This window comes from Exophiala dermatitidis (genome assembly GCF_000230625.1).
Source record: "Exophiala dermatitidis NIH/UT8656 unplaced genomic scaffold supercont1.3, whole genome shotgun sequence".
In the NCBI taxonomy this organism is placed as follows: domain Eukaryota; kingdom Fungi; phylum Ascomycota; class Eurotiomycetes; order Chaetothyriales; family Herpotrichiellaceae; genus Exophiala; species Exophiala dermatitidis.
This window is the reverse complement of record NW_008751648.1, coordinates 2,700,345-2,714,098: the sequence shown is the minus strand read 5'-3', so window position 1 is coordinate 2,714,098 and position 13,754 is coordinate 2,700,345. Positions and strand designations below refer to the sequence as shown.

The window sequence follows — 13,754 nt, the reverse complement described above, 5'->3', positions numbered from 1 at the left end:
AATGACGTGTTTCCACATTCGTTCTAGTTCAGTCGCGATATCATGTGATTACCTCGACGCGTTTCGCGTAACTCATCCTTGACGCGATACTAGTAGTATTCGAGGAGAATCTTCGAACCTGACATCCCATAGTAGTACCATCTTCAAGACCTCAAGTCTGTTTGAAAAGATCAGTAATCAATGGACATGTCTAGTCTGCTTTGACCAACCGTTTTGCAGCACCGCGTGAGGTGATTGGCATCAAATCTGAGAGTCTCTCTATGAGTCTTCTGATATCCAAATACCTGCTGTGGAGCGTTTTCCCTTCAAGCTACGAGGGAGTTATTTGGCACCATTACTGCCATCATGCAGGCGCCCTGAAACGTTCCGTTTCATTGTCATTCTAGCCAATGAACCGCGGCCAAATCGCAGTGATACACCAGCTCCAATTCAGCCCAGACCCTCCCCAATGTCCCTCCAGTCATATGCTGTACCTGGAGCACCTTGCTTTTCGCTCTGCCTTGCCAGCATCTGCCGTCAGCCGACCATGTCCAGATGTATGCCCTCCAGACGCAGATATCACTCCGTTGCCCTTCCAAACCCACAAGAAAGTCCGCAGTGCTCCAAGCTCGATTTCTCCATAACTCGCTGACATAACCAAACACATGCTTTGTTATTTGCCGTTTAATCTATGACCCGGGCCACATACTCCATGAAGGTCGAATCATCCAACAGCCGCGCCATATCCTCTTCGGTCATTTGAATGACGACTTCGAGATAGTCCTTCCGCTTGTCGTATGGAAGAATGATGCATGAGCCGGGGTCTTTGGACCACGGCTTGCGGACCCAGTCGGGTGGTCCAAGACCCATCTCCAGAGTAGCCTCATAGCATCTCAGCTTCTCCCAGCTCGTGATGTACATGTCGGCTCCATTGACTCTGTCCATATTGCTAGCCTGCAGATCTCGAGTGTCCATCTGTGGATCAGGGAATCTTGCCAGCGAGATTGCCTGTCGGATATAAGGTTCATCCACCTTGTTGATACTCTTCCGGATCTCCATGGCTGTGCGAGCCATCATCTGCAGGCTGGTGTCGGCAAGATGAGACAACGGTAGCTGGACCGAAGCAAAGTCTATGGCTGCGCCAAAGTATGACTCGGGCAGGGGTCTCTTCAGCCTGTTGCGAATGTTGATCGGTATGAGCAATTTCGAGGTTGTAACGGTTGTTTCGCGCAGCGATGCGATTCTGGCTTTCGTCATGCACTGCCAGATGAGTGCTTGAAGCACGTCGTTCGGCGTGATGAAGTGGCCGTCCGCATACTTCTCCACCATCGCTTTCAGTGTGGCCAGCCGACTCAGAGGAAAGGCGACCACGCATCCGCGACCCGGTGGTTTTGCCACGTTGTTCGCTTGCGGCGCGCTGTTGGTGGTTTTGCATTTCAACTGACGATCATTGATCTGATTGGCGAAGCTGTAGGACAGGTGTTGTCTAAGCACGCTCTTGTGATGAGCAAAGGCCTCCAGTCTCAGAGACAGCCTGGGAATATCGTGCCCCCTGGCGTCTAGGTGGCGGTCGAAGGCGAAATCATCGTTCAGCACACTCCCTGTCATCAGCAAGCCCATACCTGTGCCGTCAGAAATGCAGTGATGGAGATAGAGCGAGACAACGAGGCCGCCTTCCAACACATTCGCCTGGACTCGAAACACTGGGGCCCGGTCTTGATCGGCAGCCTCACCAAGAGCCGAGACAAGATCAGGCCTGATCGCACTGGGAGGCAGGCCATTCTGGTTGAGTTCGTCATAAGTATATGGAACTTCTTCGCGCGTTAGGCGCCGTACAGTGACACAGGGATAGTGCAGAAAATCGTCATCTGTAAATTCGATTTGCACGGCGCCCACTGGACTGTTAGCACCTGTGACTGCAACTACGAAGCCACTGAGGTAGGGTTTCGCGTCGATTAACTTTCTCACAAAAGCGTCCAGACATGTCAAAATTTGGGGAAGCCTTGTTGCATCTGGGACCCGATATGCTAAACACATCCGGATATACGATCGCGGCATGCATTGCTCAATACTTGACAAGTGGATGGTGTGCCGGGCCGCGGGGCTGTGCAATAGACTGAGATGCGAAATGGTCCTTGTCTCAAGCTCAGATGCAATGGCCTCTGCAACATCTGCAGACACATCGCGTCTACGTTCGTCGTTTTGCATTTGATCCACATCATTCTCACCAGTTTCGAGACCCCTCAAGGGAGCCGTTGCCCTGCCAGCCGGTGACGGTGTAACTGGTCCGCTTGATAATATGGACATCGTCTCGGCTAATTGTATGTTGTGGTCTTCTCTGCGGATCAGCTAGAGTCCGCAAGACTTGAATAGGAGAGTTACCGGAGAGGTGGCGGACCTTGTGAGACACGGTTGGATCGAGTTCAAGAGGCAAGCTGAGATCTTCGTGGCTGAAATGAGGACAGGACGTGTGTGCATGACGATGGAGCAATAGCATGATGAAAAAGCTGATTATATATCCCTTTGGGGAATGTCACTGCTGAACGTTGAGCTGTCAAACCACTCTTCTCGTAAAGCACAGTCAGCCACGATATGGGACGTTTGATGCAACGACTGCAGCTGTCACTAGAGTCAGTTCTGGAAGTGACTTTGAAGGATTCCAAAGATGATCATTGAAGAAAAGTACTTGTTGATTCTGGCAGAGTACACCTATGTATATATCATGTCAATCGTGTCGTTCGGGCACCGTGATGTGCAAACCAATCAGACCTTAGAAGGCTGCTGACTGGACGACTGGCCCAAACGAAACATGATAACCGGCATTTAAGAATGGACCGACGATATCAAGACCAGGGGTGGATAGAACATTCACCCAGAAACCCAGGATAGAAAAGTTGCTAGCAAACGAGGTATGCCGGATCGCCAGAGAAAAGGTGACGGCGGTAGCTCTCGATTGGAGGGAGAGAAATTGGTTGCCTTCTGTGCACGAAACATTGTTTTCTGTGGAGTCCTTGTGGTTGTTGATTGCGCTGTTCTTCGCGCCTCTGCTGCAAGACTCATGTGGCTTGCTATAATTGTGTGCCTAACGGATGCCGGTTTAAGAGAGGTGCGTGATGTGTCATCTCTGAGCGTGAAAGGGGGACATCCCAGTCAAGGATAGGCAGAGACGGCCAAGGCGGGCACTGATCTCCATATCTCATCGTGCGCGGTAAGCTAGTGCTCTGCAAGGCGAGCGATTGAGAGCGCTGGGCGGATGAGACGGTGCATGAGCCTGCGCTGTGTCACCATGCCTCTTTGCCGACTCGATAGCAACCATCAGCCTCGATCACTAAATCCTCGTCGACCAGGGTACAAGGACACCTCTTCAATTTCCCAGACCATGCCGCTAGGTGAATGCGTCGAGAGACAATGGGTGACGAACTGGCGGACCGGCACGATTTCTAAGTCGGTCAGGGGCATCAGCCAGTAGGACAACGTGACTGACGGAGTATGCGGCATGGTCGTAGGTCAGCTGAGCAGTGAGCAGTTGAGCCCCAGCCTACAGATGGCTGCAACGGTGGTGGCAGGCATAAGGAGGAATAGAGCTTGTCAGCAGGCGCCGAGGGGCAGATACTGGAGGGATGGAAGAGATGGGCAAGATGGCAGGGCACAAGCGAGCTGTTCTGCTTGAGATCGTGCACTACTGCGGCTTGCGTGGTGAAAAGGGTGACCAGATGGTGTGGGAGCAGGATTTGCTGGCTTTCGAGGTGGACGCAGAATGGAATGGAGGGTACCAGGGTTCGAAGGGCCAGCGATGATCGGGTTGCGTGCCGAGCCAACAGATGCAAATCCTTCCTGATATTTGCTTTTGAGAGAAGCCTCTCAGTACTGGGGATGGTACCCCCAAATTCCTGACCCATTATTCAGTCCGGACTTGAGGTCAACCATAGAGTTAGTTTCCATCGACTCAATGTACCGCATGCTGGATCATAGCGAGATTCGGGAAGCACTTTTGCGGAGACGACCATTGGCATCCGAAACCTCGCAATGATTCTGACACTAACACCGTGACAGGCGACGAGGCAGGGGGTCGATAGTTAGCTGCCTAGACGGCCCAGCCACACCAAAATTTTAGTCGTGGGAGGGAAAAGGACAAGCACGCCCCGGGTGTGAATCGAGTCCTGTGGGTCAAAGGGTGAACAGCCCAAGCCGCCACTCCTTTTGAGATTACTGGGTGTAGACATACGCAGGAGTATGGGTAAGAGGAGAAGGAGGCGACGCCGAAGTACGATTTCCAGGGCCCTGGCATGTAGCCCACTGTGGACCGGAAAGTAGCCTCCATGCGAGGATAGTTCACACTTTATTCGCGCCGTTCGACGGGGAATGGCATCCCCGGGTGGATGCCCAGGTCCGCGCAACTCAGCGGTCTTCCACATTGACAAGGGGACAACAGAATCAGAGCATTTTGACAAGCCTAGTCTTCGGACTTCCCGTCTCACCTGATGACGCACTTCTTTGGTGGGTGTGACTTGATGGACATTTATCCGTCGTGGGTCGGGGGCCGTCCCTCGAAGGTTATTTTGGCGCACGGTTGGTGGACCATGTCATTTCCAGCAACTGATCGTGGGCGCCCCGTAACTCTCCTTCAACGTCGTCTTTGCTCTTTCCCAGCCCACAAAGACCAAGGCCCGTCACACGGTGACTTGGTTCCCTCAGCCCGTCAGGATGAAACGGGTAGCTGGTACGGCCGGAGGAAGAAAGCGGTGGCGTGGCGCTGAACTTGGATATGCATGCGGCAGCCCATCAATCGGATCGTGACGTGGGCGCCCAAGCGCTACCGATACACCATGAACTCGAACATGCACAACACCTCCTCCTCTTAGTGCCAAATCATGAGCCGTCATAACTTCAGCACATCATGCAAGAGAGGCCAGTCCTGCCTGCTTGCCCGGGGGTTGGCCAAATGCCCACCACTTGCACAACGTATGCGGTTAAGGTCGAGTCCAATGAAGCGAGGCAAGATATCCGGAAAACATTGCATCGAGTGGGACGTACGGTTGTGTAGCGAAATGAGGGCGCGGCTAATGTTGTTTATCATGCTGCTGCAGCGCTTTACGCAGTGGGATGCTCAAATATCCATTCCATCACATTATAAGGAAAAGTCTCTTTAGTGATCAACCAGCATTCCCTCGGGAAGCTCGACATAAGGGTGCCATTACCATTGAAAGCAACTGCTGCTGGTACTTACCAGAGATAATCGCGGCGCTGCCGCTTGAAGACGACCGCGTGGTCGCCGCCCTCTAGGGATTTGGTGTTCCCGGTTGGGGCGACGCCAACGCTATGTTGCGAATTAATGCTTTACTGGATCCAGTCATTCCCGGGGAGAAGGGATTTGCGCCCTGACATCGACCTCAACGCAGATTACGGAAGATGGATGTCCCATGCTGTATGCTTGCAGCAAAAGCCTGCGCAAAATATGTCGATCAGCTCTGAACAAATGCTGAAGAAAGACTGCAGACCCTCTGTCGGCTATGGGGCCAATCATGAAGTGGGATATGCTCGCTCGACATGGGTTCGTTCACCCCCCAGAGCTCGGCTGAAATGTGTGATGTAGCGTTCATCCGAGAGATGATGGTGCAAAGTCGAACTGAACACTATCTTGGATTGCCAGGGCGAGCAGGGGGTGCGCACAGCTGTAGTGTTTCACCGCCAAAAATTGCTGCCCGATCAGCCCAATAGCAGACGTCCTGCTATCCGTAGTGACGACGGGGCGGCCGTAGTTCCATGTCCCTTGCAGGCCGCTTGGGCTTCATTGACGTAAAAGACATGGCAAGGATAGTGTTCATTGTCGTCTCGAGAAAATGTCGGCCTGCAAGTCCTTTACAAGGATCAGTTCTCTCAGGATTCAAGCCAAGTCTGCCAGTGTGCGAGAGATGCCGACGCTGCCCTGCCCGTGCATTGAGCAGATTATGAACTTGATCCTCTAGGACTGATTCGTTCGTTCTCTTGCAGGGCTGTGGCGCGCGTCTCAAGGCATGAATTACCCCCTCACATTCGAGCTCCTCATTTTGAACATGCAACAGCTTCGGACAGAAGGGGACAGCGACAACGCACTTGAGAGGGGGCGTGGGAGTCTGCAAGGCAACCATGCCATGCCAGATGGTCGTGAGTACTGTCCAGTCGTGGAGCGGCGCATCCCTAGTCTTGCAGAGTCTCAACGCCACGTGCAGCGTGGTTGGACTGAGGAATGAGATCTCGTTACCCCAGCTGGGGCACAGAATCAGAGATTGCATGCCGCATCAACTTGAAGTGGATTAGGTCGCCTGTGGATGAGTACATGCCACACTCTTTGACCGCTATTACTCTCAGTGGCTCTTTGCCCATTGAATGATAGCTCGCAAGCGGGACTTGGTCATACTTGATGCCTTGGCCCTATAAGGAAGTTGGCGAGAGGGTCCCTAGGGTGTCCCTCAAACTAAAGGTGCAAGATCTGCTTGTTGTGTATGTCCTCAAAGAGAAGAAGTAGACCCTCCCCGATCGCTGGAGCAATGATCTCCACGTAGTTTGTAGATCCCCATCATTGATCGTCTTCGACTTATTGGACCGCCACCCAACTAAGCATGTCAGAGGAGCAAATGACAGAAGGGATGTCCTGCTAGCTCTCAATTGTTGCGTCAACATCGGTGGTCTACGGCGGCTGAGAAGTATTGTGGGAAGCTCGCTGGCCGGCTTTGGCGCCGTGATCAGGTCCCAGTTCAAGTTGCAGTGTTGCAGTGTACCACAAAGATATGCATATGACGGCACAACAGTCCACCGTATTTGCTTTACGTATGAGTACAGCACTTCTCATGCAGTTTCTGTGAATGGAAGGTCTGCCGACCGCAGCCATTCGAGGCAATACTACCACTCTACTAGTACTATGTTCGTACGGCAACGGCAATGGCATCCTCATGTGCAGTGACAGGCGACGACGACCTTTACACGCACTGAGTCCGTATATACATCCTCTGCTGGCTCAAGGACCAGATCAATACCCCAGCCTACTAGTCCTTGGCGCATGGTTTTCCCCCCAATCGGCCCCGTTCCTACGCATTGCCGGTCTCTCTACGTCCTCACATGTCGACATCCACCATGTCTTAAATGTCAAGAAACGCATCACGTTAGGCTGGTTTCTCAGCCAAACCACCTGACATAAACATGAGTTGAGGATGAACCTTGATCGCCGACATGTCGCCTTTGCCGCCTTTGCAGCCTTTGTCGCATGGGGCCTTGCTGTCCGTTGTCTGCCCGTCCTGCGTCTCCTGGGTTATGCCTTCATTCTCGGGTTCCTTGTCGCCCTACTCCTTATCGCCGCAGCCACCCTGAGCGTCGTTAGGTCACGAGCAGTATATCAACATGACCGTTCCCTCACCGCAGATGCTCCGGCATTCCTTGTGCCAGAGAAATGGCAGTCCGAACTTTCTGCTTTAAAGACTTCCCGCCGGTATCAGCCCGCTCAACTATACAACCAGTCTTTCGTTGTGTCACAGGCGCTTGACACCCTGGTTGGTCTTGCTTTGAGGGACTTCGTGTCGTCTTGGTATGGCAGCATCTCCAAAAGCCCAGCATTCGTCAATGAAGTGGACAGAAACATTCGGAGAGCAATTGCCGGGATTAGGGATCGTATACTAAGGGAAGACATGGTGAATGTGGTTGTCTCCAAGGTTGTGCCCATTCTTTCCGCCCACCTACGGGACTATGATCTAGCTGAGCGGGCGGTCCGAGGACGCAGCTTGAATCGGAGCGTCACGGAATCAGAAGAACTCGAGCTGGCGATTGCGGCCAAATACAGGGATGGAAAGTTGCACCCGGCCGCGTCTCTCGCCTATCCTGAGACTAAAACAATTCAACAAGATCATCTGCGTAAGATGCTGGTCCGCATTCTCCCGTTTCTTCTGCCAGAGACCATGCTGGCGAGCCGTGCCGTCCTGGTGCTGGTCAAGGAGATCGTCGCTTGCGCAGTGCTCTTTCCAATCGTACAGCTTCTCGCAGACCCTGACACATGGAACCAAATCGTCGAGGCTTATGGCAGCACTACACTGCAAGACCGAAAGACCGTTCGAAGAATGCGGGCCGCCCTGGATCAGCACGCTTCACCGATGCCTAAGGGGAAGGCCAGCCAGGAACTTCCGCAACTTGCACCAAACGATAGCGAACGGGCATTTGAGCGCTTCGTTAGAGCCATTCGCAAGACCAAAAACCTATCCGATGCCAGGAGGTTCCGCAGTCAAATATCGAGCCAGATCCAGCGAGAAAGTATGGTGGAAGGGCAGGACCCTGTCTATCTACGCAGGTTGGAAATGGCAAAGCGTGTCCTTGATCAAAAGATCGCAAAACTTAGCCATACCGGCCGGCCTCAGCAACTGATAGGGCCGAGTCCCGAAGCACGGGGTCTTCAAGGAGGCAGGCATCGGGACTGGACGATGGTGGAAATTATGCATACCGCTTCAGGATTGTCGTATTTCATGGAGTATATGGATCGTCAGCATCAGATGTCTTTGGTCCAATTCTGGGTAGTGGTGGATGGGTTTCGAAACCCACTGGAAGACGACTTCGGTGACGAGCTCAACCCACAGCAAACCTGGACAGATGCCGATCGAATGGACATTGCACAAATCAGCGAGACTTACATGTCAAAATCCGAACTCAAAATTCCGCAGGAATCAAAGGATGCCATCAAGGCATTCCTCGTTGCTGGCCGCAAGGCGACGCCACAGCAATACAGAGCAGCACGGACTGCCATTCTTTCCGCACAGTCCGCCGTCCTGGAAGAATTAGAGACTCGGCACCTTCCGAATTTTCGGAAGTCGGATCTCTACTACAAGTTTCTCGCGTCCGCCGAGGCGGCGAATATGTGGAGTGTTCCTCAGAGTAAAGGCGGCATCGCGGAGATGGATGAAACGGTCCCCCGACCTAGCTCAAAATCCCCTGTCAAAGCCTCGATGACTCGAACCAACTCTCAGCCTCCTGCACGTGCCAATGCCAATGACCTGAGACGGGCAGCAGCGTCTTCCTCAGATATACGGAGCCTTCCATCTTCCAAGCTACTTGAACACCCTGACCCGACCAAGTCCACGAATCCTTTATTTGATGATGACTATGATACCGATACGTTAGCACATTCGACTCAGAGTTTAGGACAGGAATCCTCCAACGGGGACTCTGCCGAACAGCGTAGGGTGATCGAGAATATGGAAGCAGCGATGAATAACATCATGACTGATAGTCCGCTGGACGAGAACCCTGCCGACGGTGACGACGCGCTGTTCGGGTCTCCTGTCTCAGCATCTCGATCTGCCAGAAACCTAGATTCTCCTCGGGGGTCGTTGGACTTCCAGGGATCAGATGCGGCAAACAAACCGAAACCCAGTCTTGCTACTCTAGGGCTTGTCAACACGTCGTCCCGCATAGGAGTATTTGCTGACAATGACCTCTTTCCTGATGAAGAGAAATTCCTCGAAGACGAGTATGTTGACGAAGACGAGCCGAAAGACAATGAGACGGAAGAGGATGAGATTCATGAAGCGGCTCCAGGGGATCTCGGACTTGCCGAAGCCATCAGCGCGCTGACCGACGACATTGAGCGGTTGGTTTCGCAAGAGGCAGTGGTGGACGCATTGACCCGCAAGGCCGAATTGACGAACAATGTTGCAGAGTTGCGGATATTGGCCAAATCCAAGTCGAGCCTACAAAGGGAAATTCGCCGAAAGGAACTGCAACGTCAACAGTACATTGTTCAAGAGAGTGACAACAGTTTGTATGGACGGTCCAGCATTTCGATCAAGTCGGTAGTGGTGGGTAAGGAGGAGGACGGCCGCGAGTTTGCCTTGTATGTGGTAGAGGTCCGGCGTCAGGCGGGAGACCATATGCCGGCCGCAGTGTGGGCGGTACCTCGGCGATATTCCGAGTTCCACGACTTGCACCAGAGATTGCGTCGGCGGTATCCATCGACCAGGAACCTCGAGTTTCCACGACGTCGAGTGGTGATGAAGCTCCAGAAACAATTCCTACAAAACCGGCGCCAAGCATTGGAGCGTTATCTACAGCAGTTGCTCCAGATGCCTGATGTGTGTCGAAGCCGCGAGTTGAGGTCGTTTCTCTCACAGCAGACTGTCATCTCGCCCCAGAATACGAAGAATGCGTCCGATGCACAAGACATAGTGACACGCATCTATAACTCTGTCACCGATGGCATGGACGAGTTTCTTGGCAATGTGTCGGTCCTTGATCAACTGTCGGTGGCTGGCCAGAATCTGATATCAGCAGCTACCAACCAGTTTGGAGTCAACAACCAAGGCGAGATTGTGTCGATAGATGCCGGCCCGGTAGCTGAAGCAGAAGCAGAATTGGCGGCGTTTGAAGATAAAGAACTGGAACCGTTCGTCAAGCCCATCTGCGATTTGTTTCTCGAGACCTTTGAGCTGAACCGCGGGAACAACTGGCTTCGCGGCCGTGCTGTTATCGTGGTCTTACACCAGTTGCTTGGGGGCACGGTCGAACGTAAGGTGCGGGAAATGGTCAAGGGCTTTACACAGGAGGATTCGTTACTCAAATACATCGACATGGTTAAGGAGACCATGTGGCCTGGCGGCGGCAAATGGAGAGAGGCCAAGCCACGAACGGCTTCAGAGAAGAAGAAGTCTCGAGCAGAGGCGTCGACGATATTGGCAACCTTGATTCCTGACCTAGCGGGGAATGTTGTTGGGCGTGCCAATGCCCAGGCAGCTGCTCGAAGGTTGTCGGCGACCATGAACAATGCACGGCTAAATCAACATCTCGTCTTTACCATCTTGGACGAGATAGTCGGTGTGCTTTTTGATCCTGCCAAAGGGTGAACAAGGTCGCCCTCGTTGGTATTTGAGCCTGTTTTGAGGTGGCGTCGGAAGTGGGATGTTGAAGTTGACTAGCAGATTGCTAGATCCCTGGTTGAGCAGAGAAGAGACCCGGTCATTGCGGACCGAGAACGCTGGAGAGTTGAGGGTTACCGGCCAAGACGATACGGCCTTTCTGTTTCGATTGTGTTTTGACAGGGCAATGGCCGAGTTTTGTTACAGCAGGGCGAACGGCGTTTTGCTTGGACGACGTGTTACATCATTGGGAATTAGCCGCCCAGACACAGTATGCATACAGTAGCAGAACATGTTGATACTGTTGACTCCAAACATACAATTGTCGATGCATGTAATTGACATTGTATCTCCGAACGATCTAGAAGATGAATATCTTAGCTACCAGTCAGTGTCTCAATAGTTATCTGTCTAACCATGCTCATACTGCAATTCTCCCAACCACACGTCTAACGCCATCGACAGTGCGTCTTAGTGTTTGCGATACCAGCTCTCTCAGGCGATCGGTGCCGTTCCTGGCGGTGAAAACGACGCCAGTCAAGGCCACCAGCAGGCCGAACAACTTGAGGGCGCGAGCCAGACGCAACTTCAGCAGCCCCTTTCTCGTATACTTTGCCGACCAGTCGCGCCACTTGGGGAAAGTGCATCGAAGCGTGAAATCGATCTGCGTCCAAGGGTAGACGGTGGAATTCCAGCCATTCGGGGCATTGTACCACGACTTGCAACCGCCAGACAGGAAAACGGAGTTCTTCAGGGCGCGCTGGATATCGTCGGTCCAATTGCGCTCCGCCTGTTCTGTAACCTCCCAGGTATCGACGTCGCCGCGGAGGATGGGACCAATAAAATTCAAACTGTAGTTGACCATATTCTCCGAGGCGAGAATGACACTACTGTGTCCCGTGGCGGTGTTGGGGCCGAAAATCATGAAAAAATTAGGAAACCCGTCCATGGCGGTCCCCAAATAAGCCTGGGCCCCACCGCGTTCGTCCCAGGTCTTGTAGAGACTACGTCCGTCTCTACCGGTGACGTCAAGCGGATGCAGCCATTGATTTGTTTCGTAGCCGTTGGCCATGATTATCACGTCGGCAGGCACGGTGCGTTGGTCCGTGGGTGCGTTGGAATCTTGTTTTGACATGGGCGGATAGTGTCTTCCAGGACCTAGGGTGACGGATTTTGGTTGTACGGCTGTGAGTGGTAATGTGGTCAACTCGACTTTTGGACTGTTGAGACTATCGAACCATCCTTCGTCGACGACGCGCCGTTTACAGAAGACTTCGTAATCTGGAGTCAGGATCTCGTGGTATTTAGCGGGCACTTTGCGGCGCAGGTATGCGAGGAGTTGCTCGGCTTTCTTCTTGCGACGCTCGCGGGCCGCCTCGGTCGGTGAGAACAGACTGACGAATTCGAGCTCGAGCATGCCGAAAGCGAACTTTCGTACTGCGTTTTGGAACCCCGGAATCCGTTGGGAGAGGTAGGGGATCCATTTCGCGTAGAATTCTTTTCCGGAGGGTGGCATGAATTCGACGGCCCAGGGTGGAGAGCGCATCAGTTGAGTGACGTGTTTGGCGCCATGTTCGGGTTTGATGAGCTCGGGAACGACTTGGCCGGCGCTGCAGCCTGTGCCGATCACGATGACTTCCTTGTCGCGTAGATCTAGGTTGGGCTTCCAGCGGGCTGTGTGGACGATTTCACCTTCGAAGGTTTCGATCCCCGGAACGTCTAACGGTGGTTTGGGTTCGACGAGCCCGCCGACGGCGCTGACGACGATTTTGGCTCGGACTGTCTCTGTTCGCAATACGACGGCGTCGACTCCCTTTTCGCGTTCGAGCGCTTTGCGTTCGGAGGTTGATAGGTCCCCGACACCGGGGGCTAGGTGTTCGAGTTCGACTTCCCATTCTGAGTCGGAGTCTACCCATCGCACGCTCTTGACGGAGGTGTCGTATTGGATTTTGTCGAGGATCTCGAATTTCTCGCATACGTCGTAGAGATATTGGACGATTTCCTTGCCGGATGGGAAGAGGGATGTCCAGTGGGGGTTTTGCGCGAATGAATATGAATATAGAATTGCTGGTCTGGACGGGACGCATTCTGTCAGTAATGGGGAAAGGGGGGAATATGTATGTTGTATTGATATAATGTGGCGAGTAGTTTGGGTATCAGGAGGGTATTGAGCAGCAGCAGCAGCAGGACCGCACATACATGTCACATGCAATGCCCGGATATTGATTCGTGTACCATGTCCCGCCGAGAGCGGACTTTCTTTCAAAGATGCGGAACTGGTCGAATCCGAGAACTTGCTTTAGGCGACAGCCCATTGCGAGGCCGGACTCGCCGGCCCCAATGATCAGGACCGGGTAGTAGGTATAAGCGGATTTGTCGGAGCGTTGCACATGGCGGATCCGATCGAGTTTGGCCGCCATGTTAGGTGACTAGGAAGATGACTTCTAGCGATGCTGATCTAGAAGAGGGGCGAACAGCAAAATCAAGGGAGTCGGGATGGACAAAGAGAAGAGAGGAACGAGGGCGATCTCGGGTTAATGAACGAGGACCCTGGGGAAGAAAAAAGAGTGAGGTTGCTCGGTAGTAGGGGGGAAGAAAAGCCGGGGTAGTACAGATAAATACATTGTAGATGGTACCACTAGCCAACACCTCGTACTGTAGTCGATTCAAGTGCTCGTGTTTGCCGCCTGGGGGGACTTGGCCCGGGGTTGGGGATTCGATGAGGGGGGACGTTTACTGTACTCAAGCCGCCGACCCTGAGGCCGCCCTCGAAGATCACATCATGATAAGGCCCGGGGGTTGGTGGAGAAGAGGGAGATGGGCAGGCCGTCTGGGGAGAGCGGGATACGATGATACGATGATAGGCGACCCATTTCATTGTGCCTCGGCACATTTTACGATGTTGTAGGC

The 13,754-nt window shown here is 53.1% G+C and overlaps 3 protein-coding genes across 3 annotated transcripts; 1 reads left to right on the top strand and 2 right to left on the bottom strand.

Annotated features, from left to right (window-relative positions):
- Nucleotides 1-156: 156 nt before the first annotated feature.
- Nucleotides 157-6,700, bottom strand: HMPREF1120_03972 (uncharacterized protein). Its single transcript, XM_009158069.1, has 2 exons — nt 2,362-6,700; nt 157-2,312 (listed from the first exon to the last, which is right to left on the bottom strand). The coding sequence occupies exons 1-2, from the start codon at nt 2,474-2,476 to the stop codon at nt 664-666; spliced, it is 1,764 nt and encodes a 587-aa protein (XP_009156317.1). The 5' UTR covers nt 2,477-6,700; the 3' UTR covers nt 157-663.
- A 39-nt stretch (nt 6,701-6,739) lies between these two features.
- HMPREF1120_03971 (uncharacterized protein) lies at nt 6,740-11,285 on the top strand. Its single transcript, XM_009158068.1, has one exon. It carries the CDS (start codon nt 7,167-7,169, stop codon nt 10,830-10,832), a length of 3,666 nt encoding a protein of 1,221 aa, XP_009156316.1. The 5' UTR covers nt 6,740-7,166; the 3' UTR covers nt 10,833-11,285.
- HMPREF1120_03970 (cyclohexanone monooxygenase) lies at nt 10,203-13,742 on the bottom strand. The gene is made up of 2 exons (XM_009158067.1): nt 13,044-13,742; nt 10,203-12,916 (listed from the first exon to the last, which is right to left on the bottom strand). Exons 1-2 carry the CDS (start codon nt 13,262-13,264, stop codon nt 11,266-11,268), a joined length of 1,872 nt encoding a protein of 623 aa, XP_009156315.1. The 5' UTR covers nt 13,265-13,742; the 3' UTR covers nt 10,203-11,265.
- Nucleotides 13,743-13,754: the final 12 nt, after the last annotated feature.